This window comes from Dermacentor andersoni, chromosome 1, assembly GCF_023375885.2.
Source record: "Dermacentor andersoni chromosome 1, qqDerAnde1_hic_scaffold, whole genome shotgun sequence".
Taxonomy (NCBI): domain Eukaryota; kingdom Metazoa; phylum Arthropoda; class Arachnida; order Ixodida; family Ixodidae; genus Dermacentor; species Dermacentor andersoni.
In genome coordinates, this window is record NC_092814.1 from 166,008,687 (window position 1) to 166,031,293 (window position 22,607).

A 22,607-nucleotide genomic window follows, 5' to 3' on the forward strand; every position below is an offset into this window, starting at 1 on the left:
GCCCATTCTCCTCCTCTTTATGGTTTGCCATTTCGCGTTTACACTCAAAACCCACAATAATGAAATCCCAATGTAACGAAATTTTCCTTGCAACGAAATATTTTCGAATCCCTGGTGATACACCCGTTGGTGTGAATGCTTTTCTTACTTCGCGACAACAAAACTTTTTTGACAGCAGTCCCGCATTAACCAAATTTTCTGAAATGGCAGTCCGCATATTATCTACTCACAGAACGCTAAACAGTGTCCAAAAACTGCTCAAAACTACTCATTGTTTATGCCCTTAAAACGCATAAACTACAACCACAGCGTGCTTTCGCAGCCACCACCATTTTTGTTTAAAAAAAAAAAAGAACAACAGTGGAGCAGTTGCACCTGGCACCAGGCGACATTATAATGATGATGAACATGGTTTATCCTTTGCAATGGGTAGGTATTGCACAGTTTTGTGACTGAAAATGTAAAAAAAAAGGAAAGAAACAAAATAAAGTGGACACGGCCTTCCAGCGGGCACATTTAAATCCTGTGTGCCATCACAGCATGGGCCAATGCAGAGCAGAACCTCCTGCATGGCTTGCTGATCCATAACCACTGATCAACCAAATCCACATCCACACGTAAAGACACCATTGAGGCTTTGTGTACTGTGCATGTGATGGTGTTTGCACTTGGTGCTAGGGTGCATCAGCTGTGCGTGTGTGTGGCAATCGAACCATCTGCTTTGCCAGCCTACCAAGATGCCTCCTCCAGCCAAAAAGCTGAAAATTTTTATGCTGCAAGATAAGGCTGCAATTATTGCCTAGTTTGAAAAGGGCAGGAAGAAGCTGGAGATCGCCGATGAGTTTGGAATAGTGTGCAGTTTGCTGTATGCAATATTTACGGTGTGCCTTTTTTTTTAAATAATTGCAGCACCCGTCATGTTGGTGAGGTGAAGCTTGGAAATGTGTGCTTGGTTTTTTTTTCCACCAAACTGCACTTCGATGCTGCAGCCGCTCAAACAATGCGTCATTTGCAGCATCAAGTGCGCCTACAGAGAGTGGCTGATTCAGCATCTGCTGCTGAACCTCTAGGTCAAGTGCCCCACTGACGTAGAGTTGTTCATGGCACTTGAGGTGGTGACCACCGCATGGGTTGCGACGTGTCCAGCTGTGATTGCAAATTGCTCTAAGCACACTGGTTTCATTGCCACTTGGCAGGCATCATGCGCAGATCCAACGGCACTGGCGGAAGATTAGCCCAGACAAGCATCCTATAACAGTGCTGCCATTATTTACCAACGCATGTCATGAACTTTGTGCCATGGAAAACTAACTTCCAGGTGGTCTCAGCATCGACGAATTCGTTTACGCGGATGAAGACGTTGTGCACGAGGAGATGACTGATGAGGCCACCATAAGTAATGTGTGCAAAGCTGACGGTGCCCAGGACTACCAAGGACCAAAACATCAAGAGAAGAGGGCAAACGCGCGAGATGTGTTAGATGCTTTCGGCGCAATTTGTTCGTTTTTTGTTTGAAGGCAGAGCTGTCAACTGGCTGCAAGACAAGGCTTGTCAAAGTAAGCTTACCGACTTTTGGCAATGAATTTTTTATTTACGAGCCATTTCCCTGTCTTTTCTGTCTCATCCTTGCGCCAATGAAATTCCCAGGAAAGCAATATTTTTCATGTTCCCAGGTGACTTTGTTATTGCGGGTTTCGACTGTAGTAGAAGCGAATATTGCATGCAAAGCTGGCAAACCAGAACTCGGGTCACTATGAGCTCTACTGAACGGCCATCCTTTAATATGATTCACACGACAAATGTGACTGCAGACGAATCAGTCACGTGACGAGACATGAATCGGATCACCTCACAGCTAGCATTCACACTACAGAGGATGACTGTGAGAAAGGAGCAGCCTTTGCATAGGTGACGGCGACCGAGCCTAAAATCCCAACAGTGATTTGGGCTCCACTGTATCATACAGACCATGGGAGCACTGCAAGAACGGTTGACGTATGGTCACGTGATACACAAACCACAAGCTCAAATCATGATTTGCTCATGTCAATACAGTATAGCAGAAGCTGAAGATTATCAACGTTGCCAAAGAAGGGGGGAACAGAGCAGCTGGCTGAAGATAACGTGTAGACGAGTCATGCATCCCCAAATGGAGACTAATTTTGCATAGATTTGAGCATTGTATGCAGTTGTGTCTGCAGGTTATACATGCAGATCTTTTTTCTTTCTGTCTTTCTGGGTTGTTGAAATTAGGGGTGCGGGTTCTAGGTGGAAAAATACAGTACATCGAGATTTGATATGTTGTAAAAACTGACCAGTGAAGGTGGCCACTCTTTGCCACATAGCACACGATTAAAAAGGTGTGTTCACAAACAATCTTATGTAATTCAACCATTTTACCACTGGCACCCGCAGTAGTTTTCATTTACTGCCTCGGTCTTCATTCGTAGCAGCAGTAAAATTTCTTTATATTGAAATCTTGGATAAACATACTTCGTTATATGGAGGTTTAAAATACAGATGTTCTATTGACATGCAGTTAAGAAAAGTTAAACACTTTGTTACATTGAAAATTTTGTTGTAAATAAGTTTGCTATATTGAGGTTTAACTTATATCTCTATGATTTCATCTCCCAAGAGGGCCAACAGTGTGATAAATTGACAGGTGGCATGTTCACTGTCATAAATATTATGACTCGCATAGCTTGATCGTAATTTCAAACAAAATTTAATTCTTAATAACACAGACAACTGAAAGTTATCACATTTAGCATTTATTCAATCAATATTGCTTTGGTATTAGGCTTAGCAGTTGAATGACACTCGAACAACTGACTAATTCCTCATCAGTACAGCCAGTCTTACACTTACAACCGTGATGTTCATCACATTTACGTGCGAATTTTGTTTGAAATATAGAACAAATTATAATTGGGTAATGAAACAAACAGCACTTTAGAACTGACAGGGTGTGCACATATCCTTGAAGCTCTTGAAAGTCCAGTAATTCTTTTTTTCTCTTGAAAACCCTTGAATTTCTTGAGTAGTGCAGATAGATTATGTGACCCGTTTTCTATGGTGGATCAGTGTGGACTCGGCTAGCTTGTCATTTTAAAAACAATGGCACAGTAAAAAAGTTTAAAGAAGCCGCAAGCTGTCACACCCCCCTGCTTGCCGCACACTTTCACCACACCCGTCATTTTGCCGTGCACATTACAAGGCACTCTCTCGTCACAGTCACATTTTCTCGCACCCCTCTCCCATCTCCCTTCCACCTCTTTCTCATCGGCTCTGTCGGACTCATGTTTCGGAGGCATGGAAGGGAGATGGTAAAAAGGCAATGCATTATGGTGAAGTCCTGCTGCATCGGGTGCGTGGCACAAAGGCAAGTGTGGCGGCTCGCTTTGTTTTTGTTTTTTTCCCAGGATTTTTTTATTCCTTTATTTGACACAGACACCCACTAGTTAGGTGTTATTGTTATAGCCAAGAATGAGGCATGGGAACATTGTATAGCCAGGGCTGCTCATTGTTACATCTGGGTATTGTTAAAAACGGTAATGCTATAAGTGGCTTCAACAGTTTTTCTTTCTAAAATGGTTCGATGTTTGGCCCCTCCACTTTTTTCGTGCAACCCGGCTTAACAGTGTTAGAGATCGGTCTTGTTGGTATTCCATGATGTAACTTCGTGGCATGAAAACAAAAGACGAGCCAGACCTGGTTATAACAATTATAAGTTATAACTATGGGATTTTCTTGTCACTTGAATATATTTATAAGGGTTTGACTATAAAATTTTACAGCCACTACGAACGCCCTTGCATTCCGTTTTGTACGACTTCCGCGAAACTGGAAAAACCCCTCAATGGGTGAGAGCAAATGACACCGGCGCTTGGTGCTGGTTCCATGTTTAAGCTGCTTTCTGTGCACCTAGTTAGGAACTTGAGAGGAAATCAAGGCTGGACATTTCCAATATAAATTTTGTATCTCTAGTACAATAAAGCTATAATTAAACCTCAATATAACGAACTTCAATGTAATTAAATTTTCAGTACAACGAATCATTAAATTTATAACTTCTGGTCCATAGAACATTTATATTGATCTGCAATGTTTATAGGCGATTTCAATATAACGAAATTTTACTGCTGCCACAAAAGAATGCCAAGGCAACAAATAAAAACTGCTGCGCACCCAAATGGTCAAATGGTTTAATTACACGCAGTTTCTTGCAAATGCACCTCTTGAATTGCAAGCCTTGTGACAGAAAGTGGCTGTCAAAGCAGAGCAGCATTTTCGCTGGTAACAGTGAATTTAACAGGTCATGGGCTCCAAAATCTCGTGGTGCACTCCGCCTAATTTTTGAGTTCATAACTGCTGAGTGCGATGTTAGCGCAGTGTATCGCTCATCGACGCATTCTCTGCCATGTGTAATTCTGTTGTGCCCAATTATCCCTGTCTATGTGTGCGATAAGTGTTAAAACATGAGTAGCGGTATAGTACTAAACGCAAGACTCTCTTGCTGTCATGTTCCGTAATCGATGTGCCATACGATCCTACTGCATGTGCTAAGGAGGATGGTGGCATGATGTGCACTGTTCTCACATGCATGTGTTGTGTGTGTGCGTGTGGGGAGGGGTGAGAGATAAAGATGAGAGAGGGAAGACTGAGGGGCGCATATGCGGCTCTCACGCCTTTATCTTGGAGGTAATCTGTAGCAGGCGAAAATGTGCTATGCATATGACACAGCGTGGAGTCTGAAACAGCTTGTCCATATATGCACCATCCGTGAGTAAAATAATTTTATCTTAAAAGTTAAGCTCACCTTCCTCTGTGATACACTGTTGCACCAGCACTTCCCGGCCGTCGCCGAAACGAACCTTCACTGTTGTCGCCCTGTGTGTGTGTGTGTGTGTGTGTGTGTGTGTGTGTGTGTGTGTGTGTGTGTGTGTGTGTGTGTGTGTGTGTGTGTGTGTGTGTGTGTGTGTGTGTGTGTGTGCGTGCGTGCGCGTGCGTGCGTGCGTGCGTGTGCGTGTGTGTGTGTGTGTGTGTGTGTGTGTGTGTAAGCAACACCAACAGTCGCAGATAAAACGGCACCAAACATTTGCAACACATGCCTCTTTTTCTGTCGTCTGGTACCTACACTCATCAAAACTGCAGTGTAGAAAGTGTAGTTTTTGTTCTACTCTTCTGCTATAAAAAATGGATTCATGTAGGTGAGCACAGATTCCTCTGCGCCGATAAAAAATAATGGTGACTTCCAAGGATAGCTAGTCTCATATTGCCAGTGTAGGTAAAAAAAATAGCACTTATGTCTCCACTTATTTGGATGACACTAGGAGTCTAATGGATGCTCTCACCTGAAAATTTTCTGAGTGTTTTTAGTGAAGCAGAAGCCCTTGGTACTACAACAAGTGATTAGGCAACATGATCTGCAGTAGTAATGAGAGCCAGAAAAATTTGATGGTATGTCTGCACTATCAGCAATGCTATAGTCTAGAGGTGTTCTTGCATGAGGCCATTACCAAAGAACTTCAATACATCCAGTGTCCGTCCATGTCTAACACCTTTTCCTTGTGTGCGCGTCCTTTCTGTTTCGCTGGTACCCCCTATTTAACTTCAATACATTGTCACGCTGTCCAGCATGTTGTCTTAATCACTCTTTAAGAGCAAATGTCTGCTAAGAGTTGCAGAATATTTTAATAAATAACGAAAACTCTTGTTGTCCTTTTTACTTGAGCCACTGACTAATTTGACCAGTTGTCCTGATCCCTTCAACTTGAAAGAATGGGCCTCTAGAGTATTAGGTTGCAATTGTGTGGACATGCGCACGATTTGTTTTGGTTACCCGCATACTAAACTGATTATTTTGGTATCTATTTCCAGGCCAAGATGCCTTTTGATGCCAATAAACTTTACTGCAGTGAAATTCTCTCCATCTTGCTTCAGAATCAGGAAGGTAAGATCAACGTTTTTTTATGCAGTTCAAGTTTGATTTACCAAATTTCTTTTCTGTCATTCCTTGGGAGTCATTCCTTGTCATTCCTTGGGAGTGAAATGTAAAAACACTTGTGTACTTATATTTAGGTGCACATTAAAGAAGCCCAGGTGGTCAAAATGAACCCATAGTTCCCCACTACACCTCATAATCGCCTACTGCACCTCGTGCCTCATAATTAGATTGTGGTTCGGCAAGCAATATCCTAGAACTTAACTTAATTAATTTTTCTGTAATTTCAATGCTTCAACATACTGTTGTCAGCTGCTGTAGTGATTCTTACTGTGCGGACATTCAGTTGCCGAGTTCAAGGTCACTGCGCATGCATTGAACTGGCACTTTGGCCAGCTGCGATTACTAATAAGGCCATTTAGAAACCACAAAATAATGCTAGAATTGGCATGCTTTTTTAACTAGTGATAACAGGAGATAAGAGTCTTGGCAAATAAAAGTCACTCGGTCAACTACAATGAAATTTCACTTCGGCTGATTTGATTGCAAATGAGTAGTATGCACTGTTGAAGCAACCTTGGTAAAGCTGCAGGGCTGATAATTCTCTCGATTATATTTCTTAACAACCTCTATATAGTTGCCTGCAAATGATGCAGGCTAGTGGTGGTTAGTGGATATGACGAAAATCCTTGAACATAGCCTCTGAGATCCGACAAGTGGGTGCCCAAATTTTGGTGGTCATGCCCAAATGCTGTGTTGGTTCTCAATTTGTCATCCCAGACTTCCCAGGACTGCCTGAGATGCTGCGTACGCAGTGTTTACTGGCGCTGTTCCGCTTTTGCATTATATCTGGCAAGCAGTACTGTTAGTTTTCTATGCGGTCTGCTAACACATGGAATTTTTCTAAGTATCGAAGGCAAACAAATATCAATGTGAAAGCATGTACTGTTTTAATACTTGGTCATTGCTGTAGTGGATGATCATTCAGGAAGTCACTGCCGTCTGATGTATATACTGTCGTTTATTATTCCAGTTACAGTTATACAAATAAGAGCACTTCATTTAACATGTTAAGATCTTGTCAGAGCGCCTGATTTAAAATGCTTGTGCACCAGCTCCTCCCCCGAGTCATTCTGCCTCTGTCCACTGCACCGGTTTCCCCCAGTCGGAGACTGCCCTTTTCTGAAAGTAATGGAAGATGGCTGCCTGCCAATCACTCTGGTGCTGACTACTCTGAGCTGCCAGGGAGCATGGATTTATTTGCATATAATAGAAATCTTTGTGTGACAGTATAACATTATCAAGCCCTTTCGGCACGTATACGAGATTGCTCTGCCAACTGTTCTTTGCTAAACATCCATTCTAGCGGCATTTTTAACCTTCCGTTACACACCACTGTAATTTTCGACCACCCACCGCAACCTAAATAAGGGGAAGTGGACCAGTCGCAAACGCCGGCACCACCTCCTTCATCCGGTTATCTACTTTCACTGTGCTGTGCATCGAAACCCCCTCCACTTGAGCATGCTCCTCGCCTCTTGTCAGCCAATTCGATAAGAAAATCTGCTCAATGTAGGCAATGCTGTTTACTTTGAAAGCAAAGAAAAGGTGACCTCCTATAAACGAGGAGTGCATTTGATTGGGATTTTCAAACAATGCTGCTGGCTACCGTCCAATGCTTGCGTCGGTGGTTACGTAAATTTCATCTCAGGAGATTAGAATAAAAGCAGATTGGAATAGTTTTATGTTATAAAGCCTCTGTTCAGTTTTTCACACTTCCTCACTGCGCCATTACTTTCTCTATTGAATAAATGTATAAGAGTGACCTAAATTTAGCAAAATAGAAAATTAGGCAAGTTGGTGTAAGTCGACCATATTAAACTGTAGCGCAAAAAAACGAAGCACATGAGTAGGGGAGGCACACACACGATAGCTACTGTGCTATTTAAGCTCTTGATTTCCTAATTAAAATACAGTTGTGACATAGTTATCATCTGTGCTTCCTCTTCTCTTCTGCTCCATTGCTCAATATCGCGAAAATGAATATAGTGCATGTATATTCGAAAGGGATCACCCAAGTATACAGCCCAAATTTTTAAATGCATCTCTGCACACACATATGCTTGCCTTTGGACTAGACAGTCCAGGCCACGATTTTCTAGCAATGCCTTTTATGCTATTCCTTTTTACACGTCGTCAGTGGCTGGAGCGATGCTCTACATGCGTTATCAACGGAATCAGCCGGCCATAGACGGGGGATGATAGGAGTAGCATACAATCGAACGGAAGGCATCGCTACATATAGACAAAAGTACAGTCAGGGCTTGCATAGAATTTGCATTGGCGACAACTAGATCGACTAGGGTTCGCCAGTTTCAGTTTCGAAGAGCTGCCACCGATGTATCAGAACGGAAATATAGCTGCTCGACTCAGTGGTCGTGCATCACGCTGTAGGGTGCCCGAAATTTCAGTTGCCCTTATACATTAAGTCTATGAGGTAGGTAACAGTGCCATGGAACTGTCTGAATAATGAAGCATGTCCGAATTATTGGTCGACGACTGTATATGAACAAAGCTTCATGGTGAAATTATAGCTTGCAGAGTGCTCGAGCGACAAGCGGATGCTCCTTGTGACAAATCCTTGTCATAAAGTGGTCTGCTCACTGGCACCTAAACATTTCGACAAAGTAAACATCAAAGTAAACAGTTCGCTGTTCACATGAAAAGAAAAGGGAATCGGAGTTTCGAAGCTGTAAAATATTTTAATGGCACTGCCATGTCATGCAGGCACAGAGGAATAATAAACCAGCCAAAAGGAAAACGTGCATGATGTCAATGAGCCTTCACCACACGGAAAAAAAAAAAAAATTACTCGAATGTAACACAACTGTGATTGCACTGTGAGGGGCGACTTTCCAGTCACACAGAAACAAATAAAACCACGAATGTAACGTGAAAAAGAAGTGGCACCTTTATTCAAGGAATCACAGTTCGAAAATGAGTTTTCTTCTCTTATCGTGGTCATCTGAAGAGGAGGCAGAGCTTTCCTTGGGCGGTATTCTCGGGTGATCACTTTCGGAGATAGTTTCACTTTTGCAAAATTTTGCGCCACTTGGCACTGAACATGCCCCCCATGACGGTGTTCCTGGAGCTGTGCCAAGCTCACTACCTTTGGACAGTGCCAAGAGCATTGTTGGACATATACTTAAAGAAGTACAGTTCCGAGACAAGCCAAGTCTCCTACGAAAGTGATCGCCTGAGAATCAAGTCATCTTCTGTGCCATTGAGCTCATCATTTGAGATTGAGCACTTTTTAAAAGACCACACAACAGTTTCATTCAAGCGGCCGTTCCAGGCCACAACAATGTTCACAGAGCCGGTTCGTTCGGCCTCGCATTTAAAGGGGGCCGCCCATTGGTCCTGCCATCTGTAAATCGCTGACTTGTTGAAGTCGAGACGCCGAGCTGAGGCGGAGTTTCCCAGCTCCTCGGCCATCAAAATTGCTTATCTCTCAAAGTGGGCGTCATACCGAATGTGCTCCATTGCCATAATGTTGCGAATGAATGGAGTCGCAAGCGCAAAAGACTGTAGGTTACATTTCGGACTGTATTCATAACCAGTCACAAGCACAGCGAAAACACTGTCAATTTGAACAAGGAACAAGTTTTGACTTTGGTCAACCTGCCTATGCATTGGACCGAGATGTAAAGGCATAGGTTGCCAACGTAACCCTAGAAACCGTGGAATTTCGAATATGTATATGTTTTAACTTTCTCAATTTTGCTGTTATTTGAATGGAACGCAAGGGTCGACTTCAAGCAACGAAAATCATGAAAAGAACTTGCGCTTGCGTGTCAGTTGAGTTAGTACGTTGCATTCACCTGCGAAGTAAACAAATTATTTCTATCCTGCATGGTTGCACAGTAGTCTTCATGTTTGCACACAATGCATGAGTGATAGGCTGGCCAGGAAGCTACCACACAATCTCATAGATCCATCCAACTAGCCAAAGATGCTACACTCTGGATGAGGCCCAAAGCCTTGCTCTTTTGCATGCAGTGTCACAACAGTGCCTTCTATGACACACTTATCGGCACGAATGTTGTCTTCCAGGTGAAGATGCTTCTTGCACACACTAACATTTGGATAGTCAAAAGAGAAGAGAAGCTCCCAGCTTCTTGCTGCAGTATAGCCCATTTCCACTTCTCTCACTATTCAGCGTCACTGGGAAAAATGAACAGCACTTTTTCGTCCTTTGCTTTGTAGCAGGAACAACAGTACGGCTCACAACAGATATTCAGCTTCTCTGTGCACAGTAGAAAGAGTGTGTAGAGTCGAGACGAAGACACCACAACAGCACATCACCCAGCTTGCCAAGTGCCTCCTTATGCCCCCTTACGTTTGGTGGTACTGCCACGTGGTGATGGTTGGCTGAGTGCGAAGCTCTCCTATAGTGTGACAGAGAAGTCTTGCAACTAATAAAGAAGTATTAAAGGACTCTCCTAATATGTTCATTTAAGTGGGGGTTATCGGTAATCGGGCCTAAGTTCATGCGCACAAGCTAAGCTAGACTGAGAGCCATAAAAACAGTGTTCGGGTCTGCTGGTGATCAACTACAGTAGGCGACCAATTTTCTGGACCTGGAGGGGACCGAAAAATAGTCCGAATAAAAGAACAGTCCGAAAAATCTGTGAGTTGCAAAACCGAACTTTATTCCAGCTGAACTGGACTGAAAAAGTCCTTTTTGTAACGATGTGTGCATGCATCTGTGCAAGCATCATGTTCTCATCATACACACTAGACAACAATATTAGAGCATTGACAACGTCTTGCATTGATGGTTGCGGGTGACAAGAGGTGTCATCGTTGGGAGTCGGAGTCGCTTTGCCACGGTGCGGTCACCTGGTGCACGATCTCGCCGTCCGTAAGCTCCGCGCACAACTGTATGTTGTTAATCACAGCAAACTCATGAAAAGTAACAGCAGCGGGAAGGTCCATCCCACTGCTGCGCAAGTCGGCAATCAGCTGCTCGCCGGTGTTGATGTCTTCAGCAGTGCCACTTGCCGCTTCAGTCACGGGCTCTTCAGAGTTGCAAAATCCAGCATGCCTAAAACAATTTGCAATCGTCGAAGTCTGAACAGCCTTCCACGCATCCTCTAACATGCTGATTGCCAAGAACAGGTTAACAGAGTACGTCTTCCTGTTGTCAAAGTACATGAGTGTGTGGCCAAGTAAACGGGCCCGGTAGTGCACCTTGAGGTTTTTAATGACCCCTTGTTCCATCGGCTGGAGCACAATTGTATTCGGCGACAAAAAATCAAGACTTGCAGGTTGTCTACGGCGCCGTGCGCCTCCAATTGTTTACGACTATTACCGCTTGCCTCTTCTGGTGCACAAACATCCGGTCCAGACGGCGGATGTAATCTTCGAACAAGCTTTGTGTAATCCAGGCCTTTGTATTACTGCTGTACAACGTGGGCAGGTTCTTCGCACCCTTAAAGCAACGCGGGTTTTTCGCCTTCCCTATCACTAGAAGGGGCAGCTTCTCGGTGCCAACCGCTTTTGCCCCGACCATGACAGTTATCCTCTCCTTACTATGCTTCCCACCAGGACAGGCCTCATTAGTAAAGGAAAGTGAACGGTCCGGCAGCATTTTGAAGAATAGGCCTGTCTCGTAACAATTTTAAAAAATTGGCAGTGGCTTAGCTCGGCTATGCCAGGATATACGTAGTGAAAGCTAAGGCATAGCATGGTTAGCCTTGGTTAATCTTCATTGCGAGTCCACGTTAGTCTGGTTGTCTAGCTATGTTGCAGCGTTTAGCCAGTCGTTCGGCGCACTGTTCGTCTGTTTCCTGGGCGATTCGTTTCCTCTTCATCTCGTTCCGATGTCGATTCCAGGCCTCCTCCTGCTTATCAGAATTGTCGCCGTCCATTCTGCCGCCTCAACTGTAGTTGCGGCGCACGCAAGCTCTCCTTTTCAATCCTCCGACATGATATCAGGCATGCGACACAGCTGGCGAAGCGAGCGGAGACGAGCACGACGACGAGGAATGCGGTGTGACGTCATACCAAACGGCGGCGGTGGAAAGGCGCGGCGCAGCGGCGGAACACCTGTGGCTCGGTACTACTAGTGGCGCATGCGCAGTAGTGACTAGGGAGCGAGAGAGAGAGAAATATCCGCGGCGAGGCGTGCGTTGTGACATCATGTGCCTTTTTGGAGCACCGCCACGGTGAAATCGCAAATTCGCGGCCAGTAAAGCTTTCGCTTTAAAATGTCCACAGGAACATACTCTTGTAGCACAGCCTTCAACTTACTCGTCCGGTAATTCGTGAGAGTAGATTGATCCACGGCACTGCTCTCTCTGCAAACTTTCTTGAAAGAGGCTCCGTGCCTTTTCTTAAACCCACGAATCCACCCATCGGTGAACTTGAAGTCCTGAATGCACATTTTTAAAGTGAGCATCTCTGCTTTCTGCTTGAGCATGCTGCCCGAAACGGGGAGGTTGTTTGCTAGGACTCCTTTTGACCACAGCTGCAGGACCTCTTCAAGCTTCGGATGTTGTCCTTTCCGGTCATTTCTTTGCAGTTTTGCAGTGCGACTGATCGACTGCAAACAAGATCTTTTCTTTTTTTATCACGTAATCAGACAAGGTCTGTTTGGAGATATTAAAATCCTTCACGACGTCGACTTGGGTCCGTCCTTGCTCGATAAGCCTGATGATGGCGGCCTTCTTGTCCAGCGTCATGTTCGAATATTTTCCACGCTTCTTCGACACATTTGGTGGAGGCGGGTGAAGGGCAGGGGCTATGGCGTTGAAGACATGTCAGCGTTGTGCTGAATGAACCACCGCAACACACTGAAATAGCGAGGATATGTTGTACGGCGGCTAGTGATGGCAGGCGATGATTTCAACTGCACTCTACTGGATAAAAGCAGGCGGATCACACCTGGACGAAAACGTGCACGACACCACCTAAAACACCGAGGCAAAACTGACGATGATAGTGGTTATTGTGAGCATCACCTGGCATTCATAGGTGGTGTCCAAAACTGGCTGTGCATGGCTGGTTTCCAGCACTCAAAATTGCTTCCGCCACAGACTACAGGCAAAAGCATGGCCTTTAAGATCGGCATTTCTTACAACAGGCACCACCGTTGCCATGTGTATTTGGACGCCTCCTATACTTGCTAATCAAATTACTATACCAATCCAAGCCACTTCACATCCAATCCGAAGCTAGTGAGGCGACTCAAGATTCAAAAAGGTGTCCTCCCTTACTCATAGCACTGGTCCGTTGAGGCAAATTTTGTGAGGAAAAATTTAACTTCTGGCTTTATGTTGTCCGAAAAATCGGTCGCGAAAATGCATTAGCTCTATGGGTACCCTGATGGTGCATTTATGAAGTCCGGAATGTCCATCAAGTCCAAATTTTTGGAGTCTGAAAAATCGGCTGTCTACTGTCTACTGTACAGTGAGCATGCCTACCAAATCTGTATGCTTTTAAGATAAACATTTCTGCGCATACACAGACTAAAATTTTAATAAAACGGTAAATTTAGCTGATTGATTTACTGAATGGTCTCGCATACTTATCTAACAGGCCAGTCAGCGGCCCTAGCATAGTTTGCACATAACTTGGCGCAAAACTCAAGATCAAGCACATGAGCTAGGCTGAGAACCATAGAAGCAATGTACGGGGTTTGCTGGTCATCAGCCAACTACAGTGAGCGTGTCTACCAAGTCCATCTGTGCACTTTTAACATACTTGAAGAAAAGAGCGTTACGAAGACACGGACTAAAAGAGGAACATGTACGACGGACAAGGCGCTTTTAGTCTTCTTTTAGTCCGTGTCTTCGTAGCGCTCTTTTCTTCAAGTATGCAAAACCAACTCGCCCACATCAAGCTTCTGCTACTTTTAACATACATATGACTGTGCGTACACAGGCTAAAATTTTAATAAAGTGGAAATTTGGGCTAGTTCGTTTACACTAAGCGCTTTGTGTGCATCCCTTCTTTGTTCTTGTGTGCTGTTTCGTCTCGCTACTTACCATCATGCTAAGCCCAAAATTAAAATGCTGGCCTCGCGCAGTCACATGTGACATCTACATTCCGCGGCTTTGTGATGGTGCTCAGCACTCATCAAGCTGTGCAATGGGCAAATGGGAAACACCCTTGCTGCCTTGACCATTCTGGAACTTCAAGTAGACAACAATACTGAGGAAAAGCCTGTAAATGAATTTTTTGTACTGCTCGCATTGGTAAAAATTGTTGACCTTGCATTTTGCAACAAAATATTCTAATAGCACTTTGGAAATAAACTGTTCCCCAAGATGAAAATGCTCCAATCATTGCAAGTAAAGAAGGCTCCCTTCTTATTAGGTTTGTAGAATTTTATCTGTTGTGCCAAGGTTTTTTGCATACCCCACAACTAGTCCTCCTGTTAGCTTCAAAACTATTTCACACTATAATTAGTAATTACTATTATCTAGGGTTGTGCAAATAGTTGATATTGAGTTCGAAGTGAACAGTAATTTTGACCAAATATTTTCTAATTGAATATCCTATAGAAACCGTTAAAAAATCTTGGCCGCAAAGTGGCATGCGAGATACTTATTGGATACGTGTAAATATTAAGCCCACAAAGCCCAACATGCCATTTTTAATATGCTGAATTTGATGTGTGAAAAATCTGATTTAGTGCTGTAAACCCAATGTACAGCCCCTACTAGCCTTTTTGGTATTCTGGAGGGAGTGTTCAGTTGTGAATAGTTCAGCAAATGAATTACTAATTAACCCTTTGAAGGTTTTTGCCGTATATGTATGGCGGCAGTTTTCTGTCCCACAAGGTCTTTGCCGTACGGGTACGCTTTTGACCCTCCGTTTGAAATTTCGCGCCATAATGACGATGCGTGCTCGCTGGGAGGTGCTGCCACCTCTTAAGACTTACAAGAAGCGTTTGAAATTTGTGCTACCTATTTGCGGAGATAAACAGAGCTGATTTTTAACTTCAGTGCACCGCGCAGACTGCGGCAACACCCTTTTTGCGGTTTCGGTTCGGCCACGTGATCGCAACGGAGGTGCGCGAAACGTGATTTTTTTCCTTTGTCGGTACTCCTTTGCAGGGGCGGCGGAAGTTGATTTCTATCTTGAGTGGCGCTGCTCTTAGCTTGTTTATCACCGCCGCTCACAAGGTATTCTCGCTCTCTGCGGCAACGCGCTTACGCGAGAGGGTGCCTCAGACCTCTGCCTAAGGCAGCCGCGTGCAGAGATGTCATGTGTGTGCCAACACAACTCGTCGCTCCAAGAGGAGAACAGACATGTGTTTTAGGTGTGCAGACTACAATAAGGCGCTGTGCATAGACCCGTGTTTCAAGGAGTACCACACTCTGAAATACTATTGAACATTTTGCAGTTCTGAGTGATGCCGACGCCAAAATACTGTTTCCTTTTTTTTTTTTTTAACTATTTATTCACGACTTAATACATTTTATACATTCAAGATCCACAATAAAGTAATTTGACCACCTGGGAAAGTTTTTTTCAAAATAATTCGACCCTTAAAGGGTTAAGTAATTACCATAATTAATTTTTACTCAATCCTAATTTCACTGTTTTGTTCATACCAATATACTCTCCGTGACCAGAAATACGTGGGAGCAAGTTCCTTTTTCTTTGATGTGGAATGGTGTTCGAGCTTTGTAGTATTAAGTGGAATAATTTGTGAGAAGGAGACAACAATTCAAGTATGACTTATTTATTGGAATACTTATGTATAATGTATGAGTAGGACTCTTAGTGAAACACCGGCTTCGTTTTTAGAGAGAAGTTTGAGAAATACTTCCAAACTGGATTTTTCACACTGTCATTCGAGTCCATCTTTCTAAGCTGCCGAGCTTCCGCTATTTTGACTATGTTGACGTCATTCACTCATCGCTTTCTTTAGGAATATTATAGTTTAAATGTTTTGAAACTGTTTGTGAGCTTTTCACAAATAAAAGTTTCTAAAAAGTTATGAAGGTTATGACAAAATTTTAAAGATATTTATTTTTTGCCAAAACGTGTTTTTCTAACTTAGTCTCTGGATGCGGCGGTGGTGAGAAAAAGAGTGCAGGCGACCAGGGCTCCAAGGTTGTCAAACATGGCACCGGCATATACCAACGTATCTGGAGCTAATTGCTCGGTTTCTTTTGCCCATTGTTTAACAAAGTTGATAAAATGACTACAATTAATATATTTGCAAGCTCCCACCTTAATATTTATACAGTTTTGCCGAATGTGCGAGACTATTTTTATTTTAAAAATCGAGCCTAACTGATTACAGTCAACATTCAATCTTTCGTACTCCCAAGGGGCCACAATAACGACCGAAAAATCGGGCAGTTCGATAAAAACGAATGCATGCCTTTTACTGTCCCCACGGGCCCAAATCGCCACAGGCATGTCCGAAATAGCTCTGAAGGCCTGCCAGTACACTTATTAGGCGTATCGGTGCTCTTGCTGTGACAGGGAAAGGCGGATGCACGCGTTTATAATTAAGGAATACATACCGTGTCCCGTGACAATTGCCTCTTTCTACTCTTGGTATGCTTCACCGCGTAACATTGCTGTATTAAGGCGAAGCTGACCTTCGGGAACAGGCATTATGCAGCGCGTTGTGCCTTCAGAGCTTCGACGCCATTGGCGAGGACTATAAAGGCGGAGTGGGTGCCATTGCCAAAATTGACAAATTGTTTTAATACAAAAAACACCTCACCGAACAGCAAGAAGCTTGGTAACGAACTTCGATGAAGCTAGACTTAGCGTTGCCGCAGTGGTGGCTACTAAAGCCCCTCTCTCTGTACACGTTTTCGCCTGGTGTGTGGATGGGGAGGCTTTAGTGGCTACGGCCGCCAGCGGGTCTGCGTTTGAATGCCCCCGTTCGAGGTGGTGTGATGCTCAAAATGGCGGCGGGGTGGCTTCGATCAATGCTGTTTCGGACCTGCAGTCATGGAAAAAAAGTCCGGAAAATTGGACGGTGGCGGGTTCTTGCGTTCCAAATTTCAGACGTTCTCATACATTGACTCTATGAGTCAGCATGGCGGTGCTACAAAGGCGTCCAAATTATCAGGCGTCCGGAAAATGGGTCGTTATCTGTATTAGACAGTAAACAAACTCGCGACTGTGAGTTTGCGAACACTTCGAAAAGCACAAATATTACAGATGCCCTCGAAGCGATTATCGACTAGCATAATATTCTAAACTACTTTTCGAAAATCCGTGTACTCACTCAACACTACTATTCCCTCTGAATAAAAAATGCTGATATTCGCACTAGGCTAACTATTTGCAGCCGTTCATGCTACTCTTTTACTTTTATTTTCAGAAAACAAGAAGCTTCTTGGGGAAATTGATGGCATTGACACATTACTGCAGCAGTTGTCTGTGAGTTGGTGCCTTATTTCTCCCCTCCGAGTTCTGAAGCCCCAACTCTCTTTCTTATCTTTCTTTTTTTTTTCTTATTGCTGTTCTTTTAAATCTTCAAAATGTCCCTGAATAACAACTTTCAATGTACTTTTATTGCTTTAATATTTCAGTTGGTTCTGAAGTTTTGAGCCCTTTATTTTGCATGTTTGATGAATCATGCTACATAGATATCTTTGGGGAGCCACAACACAAATAGAATAACACTTTTTAGGGGTAAATGGGCAGAAATATTTTGTAGGTCAGTACTGAGAAAAATTAGACCCCTTCCAAATATGTGCCCTGTTATGCACCCAGCTATGCCTACTTTCACATTCTTGTAGTACTACTCACAACAGGGAACTGCACACAAGACGTTTGGGCACTGCTTGCCTTAGACCCTGATCTTCTCCTAGACATTCTTCCCATTGCTCCTAACTTTTCAGGCAACATACTTGGCAATGTTATATTGGGTATTTTCTCCATCGGTAGATGTGTGATCAAAAAGTGATGCAACCACACTTTTGAAATTGAACTATGACTGCATTACATCTTTAGTGAGCTGTATGTGCTCAAATTTACTTTTTTTTCCCCAACGTTTGTTTACACAAACGGCTAGTGTTTATCAAGCTTTCCTCCTGCCATAGTGGCTCAATGCCTATGTCATTCTTCTGTTAAGCACCAGCTTGTGATACTGAATCTTTGATGCAGAAGCTTCATTCTAGCTGGACGCGAAACAGAAAACGACTTGTGTACTTGGATTTGTTAAAGTACTCCAGATTGTAAAAATTAATTCGTAGCTCTCCATTTCGACATCCCTCATAGCTCACAATTAAGGTGTGGAATATAAATGCCACAACGATCATTTGGTCACAAATTTTATGAACTGCAATGCAGAGTGACTAAGGATTTTGTCCATCAACTCACAGAGACACACAGCAAATGGACTTCCCCACACAGCTGCAAGATCTAGTTTCTACTGAAAGCACAGCCAACAGGAAGGTTCTTTCTGATATTGTAAATAATGCCTTGATAATTTACACAGTGAACACTCCCAGCCCTAAAGCATTAGGGAGAGCCTTGCCTGAAATATCTAAAATGAATTTATTAGGAAAATGTGTGTACAGAAGGTGTCCTGGGGTTTTGAGTTTGAAGAAAGTTTATGGCTGTCCAATGGAAAATGTAGAGAAAGAAGGGGAAATTAACACTCTGGGATATCAGATGACCTGCATGCATGCACGTGTGCATACCGGTTCTTGTTTATGAATACAGCAGTACTGATGCATCTATACTAAATATTAGCAAAAGATATGTGCCTTTCGAGTGCTCCAAAAGGTACTTCGAAATGGCTTGGACCAATCAGATTGTTGATGAACGCCATAGATTTTCTGAGCAGGAAGAATGGTGGGATCATCAGTCACTTGGAGGGAGAGAGTGCTCTGCATTCTATCTTCTCTGTAGCAGGTGATTTGCTGCTTCTGAACAGTGTATGCTATCCTTTATGTGGAGAAAATTTGCAGTTTTATTTTGGCATTAGCACAGGTGACACATTCTGATTTATTCTGGACAAATCAGGCAGTACTGCATCCGCACATGGTATTAAACAAAGATCGCTGTAAGATCCTATCGCTGCACGACAGTTTAGCACAAACAATGCAGGGATTTATCTTGAAAATGTATTTCTACCTTCATTTATCCAAATTCAGTGCGTGAAACTGAAACCCGCTCTGATGTCTTGGAAAGATCAAACAAAATCGAAACTAGTTGCCCTCTGTTTCAGCAATGTTGTAAGCAGTGTATGGCTTAGCTGAAGCTTTCCTGTTTGGCTTGTTGATGCAGTATTTCAAGCGGCATGACCCCAGCTCATCAGATGAGACGGAGATGATGGAAAATCTGTTTGGTGCCCTCTGTTCAAGTCTTATGTGTGCACCTAACAGGGAGCGCTTTCTCAAGGGTGAAGGCTTGCAGCTGATGAACCTAATGCTCAGGTGAGCTCTCAGTTATTGCGACTTATGTGCAAAGAGGGCAAGGACACAAACAGTGAAATAACTACAATGACCCAGCGCTTATTTCTCTGCTTGTGTCCTCAACCTCTTTGCGCATTATGTACTCACAATGAATTCATTCTGACTTTTCCAACTTACAATAATTCTAGAGCTCTGATTATTACAGCATGTGACTGTGCATGGAATTAAATCAGGATATTTTGTAGAATTAATGCTTTCAATGTCTGACGTACTGGTATGTTTTTGCGTTTCCCACCATGACACTGATGTCAGATAGGAATGTGAAGACCATACCAAAAGAGCATTTGCCATTATCCGTGTCATTTTTTCCCTTCTGCATAACCAAAAATAAAGTGTGTATGCCATATATTCTTGTGTGAGAGCGACACTCCTAGATTTGTACTTAAGAAAAAAAATTATGCAGGTTCAATGCACATCTCAGAATCTATGTGAAGGGAAGCTATAAATTTGGCTGTAATTGCTATAAACTTGGCCATTTCATTCCTGTGTCTTTGACGTAAGGGAAACTGATGTGCACACATGCTCTCGTGCACCCATGCTATGTGACGCACATGGCGATCATTTTAAAGAGTAACTGGCATTGGCACGATAGAAGTGCACATGCAATTGTGGCCTAATGGGTGGAGCATTCGTCTGCTGTGCTGTGGGACTGAAGTTTGATCCCACAATTGGGCATAGAATTTTTTTTTTTTTTTTTTTTTTTTTTTTTTTTTTTTTTTGTGAGCTATTTGGCAAGACAACAGCAGCTGTCTTGCCAAAGTCTTGCAGCTGTCTTGCCCAGCAGCCACAGTCAGAAAAGTCCAGGAGGGCTCGCAAAGAAAGCTTCCCTTTAAGTTGCTTTAGAAATGGTCAATGCATGGCGCACACCCCATCCTCCCTAAGCTTGCGCGTTTTCAATGTAAGGTATAGAGGCTTATTACGCAGTGTATTAAGCTCCTCGTTGGTATGTTTGTTGCTTTTACAGTCAGCGATCTGTTTGGACAAAGCTCACCCCAACTTGAAATGTTGGCATGACCTCAAAATTTATGTCCTCACAACTTCTGGCTTGTCCAATCATGTTTTTCACCTTGTGCATTCATGTTGATGCAGTATTTTATTTATTTATTTACATGTATACTTTGGTCTTAAATTTTAAGACCAAGTAGGCGGGATTATTTGCAGACAGTATAAATTTTTCACTGTCGAAGCATATCAAAAACAAAATGGCACCCGTATAAAACAAGAATGCATGAACACGTTTTAATGACAAGATAGAACATTATATAACAAGTTAGAACAGACACGACACTATCTTTAAAGAGCTGACACAGCACGCTCAAATGCAGTGACCGTATCTTATAAGAAGACACTAGTAGGCAAGGAATTCCACTCCTGGATTGCGCGTAGAAAAAAATGAATCTTTAAAAGTGTTTTTGCAAGATGAATAGGGAAGTAAGCTGCAAGAATGGCGGTGACAAGATGCGCGTGCTACAAATCGCTGAATATATTTTTGCATCTCATGGCACACTGACCATTCACACAGGTAGTACAGGAATTTCAATCTGGTGATTTTTCTTCAATGCTCTAGTGTGGGAATGTTTTTCATGCACATAAGTGTGTATGGCGAATCAGTTGACCTAAATTTAGTGAAGATAAAACGAACAGCATGCTTTTGCACCATTTCTAATTTATGGTCAAATGAAAGTATTGAAAGCCAGAAGTTTGAGCTCAGGAGGCGCCAATTTCAATTTGTGTCTTAAGAAACCAAGCTTGCGGGTGGAAGATGTGTAAACATCATCAACATGCCTAGACCAGGAAAGGGTATTGCTTATGGTAACTTCGAAATATTTTAGTCAATGACTTTCTTATCGGAGAACTATTTATAGTGTAGGTGAAGTGGACAGGGTATTTTTTTTTTTGTTATCTGTAGTAGCACAGTTTTCTCTGAGTATAACTTCATCTACCATTATAAATACCATTCATAAATACCTGCAAGACTGTTAGTTAAACTATTTTGAGCTTCGTGGCACGCCACCCTACAAAATATCACACATTCATCTGCGAATAACCTAATGTGAACACTGGAAGCTATAGCCGAAGTAATGTCATTGACATACATTAAAAGTATTTTGCAGTAAGTGGAAGTTCGGGAAGTGGGTCTACTTTTCTGCTTGCAGACGATCACCTTTCTTGTGAACAACAATCACCCATGCCATGTGCCAATCAGATTGACTAAAGATGGTTGTCAAGATGTGAGAGACCGGTTCAGCGTATCAGTGCAGGAAGGCATTAGGAATACTGTCTGGACCCCCAGACGATTTTTCTTTAAAGCTTAATACCAAAAACAAAACACCTTCGGATGATGTTAAGTCTGATTTCTCACATGACGAGGGAGACTGCTCTCCACAGACAGCGCCTGCCACTGTGCCACGCCACGTGCATTCACACCGCATCCTGAGAATAATGCACTGTCTAGGTGCATTTGTGCTGTGAGCTTTCATTGCTCCTATACTGCATGAAACGCTTGCGAGCGCTATTGACTGTAATTGATCAGTCTGTTTGCATTTCGTTCAAGAACCCCAGTAGTTTGTTTTTTTCCCCCCATGCAGCCTTGCATCTCAGGGTGTGTCCACACCCACATTCACGGCTGGTTTCACTTTTGAACAGCACGTTTCTGGTGAACTGAGCTCCAGCTGTATCAGCTTCGCAGTTATTTGCCAGTGATTATAAATCGGGTAGCAATTGAAGCGAAGCTAAAATAAAGGTTTCGCAAGGTTGTTGCGTACAGCAGTAAGCGCATCTGCTTTTCAAAGTAGCAGACATTTGTACTAATATTTAAGTTTCTACTCGTGTGGGCCGCACCAACAAAATTCAAACCTAGATTTTAAATAAGTGTGGCGCTTAAACAAGAATATTCGCTAATGTCACAGCTGGTTTCGTCATCAGCCATGTGATGGTTCAACTCAAATAGTTCTTTTCTCTTAAGTTTTACAGCAAGGCTGTTAGCCTCTCAGTGGTCGGCATTTTTTGTGTCTGTCCGTGAGCAGAAATTATTGTCATCAGCAGAGGCTCATACGCCCCTATACAAGCGAAAATGCAAGGGCTCATTCCCCTCGTAATGCAGTGGCTACAAGCACTCAGCAGAGCAAAGTGAACTTAGACACACATTCATTGGAGTCACCCATACAACACACATAACACATATTTCAATA

At 43.1% G+C, this 22,607-nt stretch overlaps 1 protein-coding gene across 2 annotated transcripts in view; it reads left to right on the forward strand.

Moving 5' to 3' along the window:
- Positions 1-22,607, forward strand: part of LOC126547065 (beta-catenin-like protein 1) — a 156,746-nt gene that overhangs the window by 65,798 nt on the left and 68,341 nt on the right. For both annotated transcript variants that reach the window (XM_055062722.1, XM_050194912.2), the window contains exons 9-11: positions 5,884-5,956; positions 17,313-17,371; positions 19,229-19,377. In XM_055062722.1, coding sequence (XP_054918697.1) covers positions 5,884-5,956; positions 17,313-17,371; positions 19,229-19,377 — 281 coding nt within the window. The remainder of the gene's footprint in view (positions 1-5,883; positions 5,957-17,312; positions 17,372-19,228; positions 19,378-22,607) is intronic.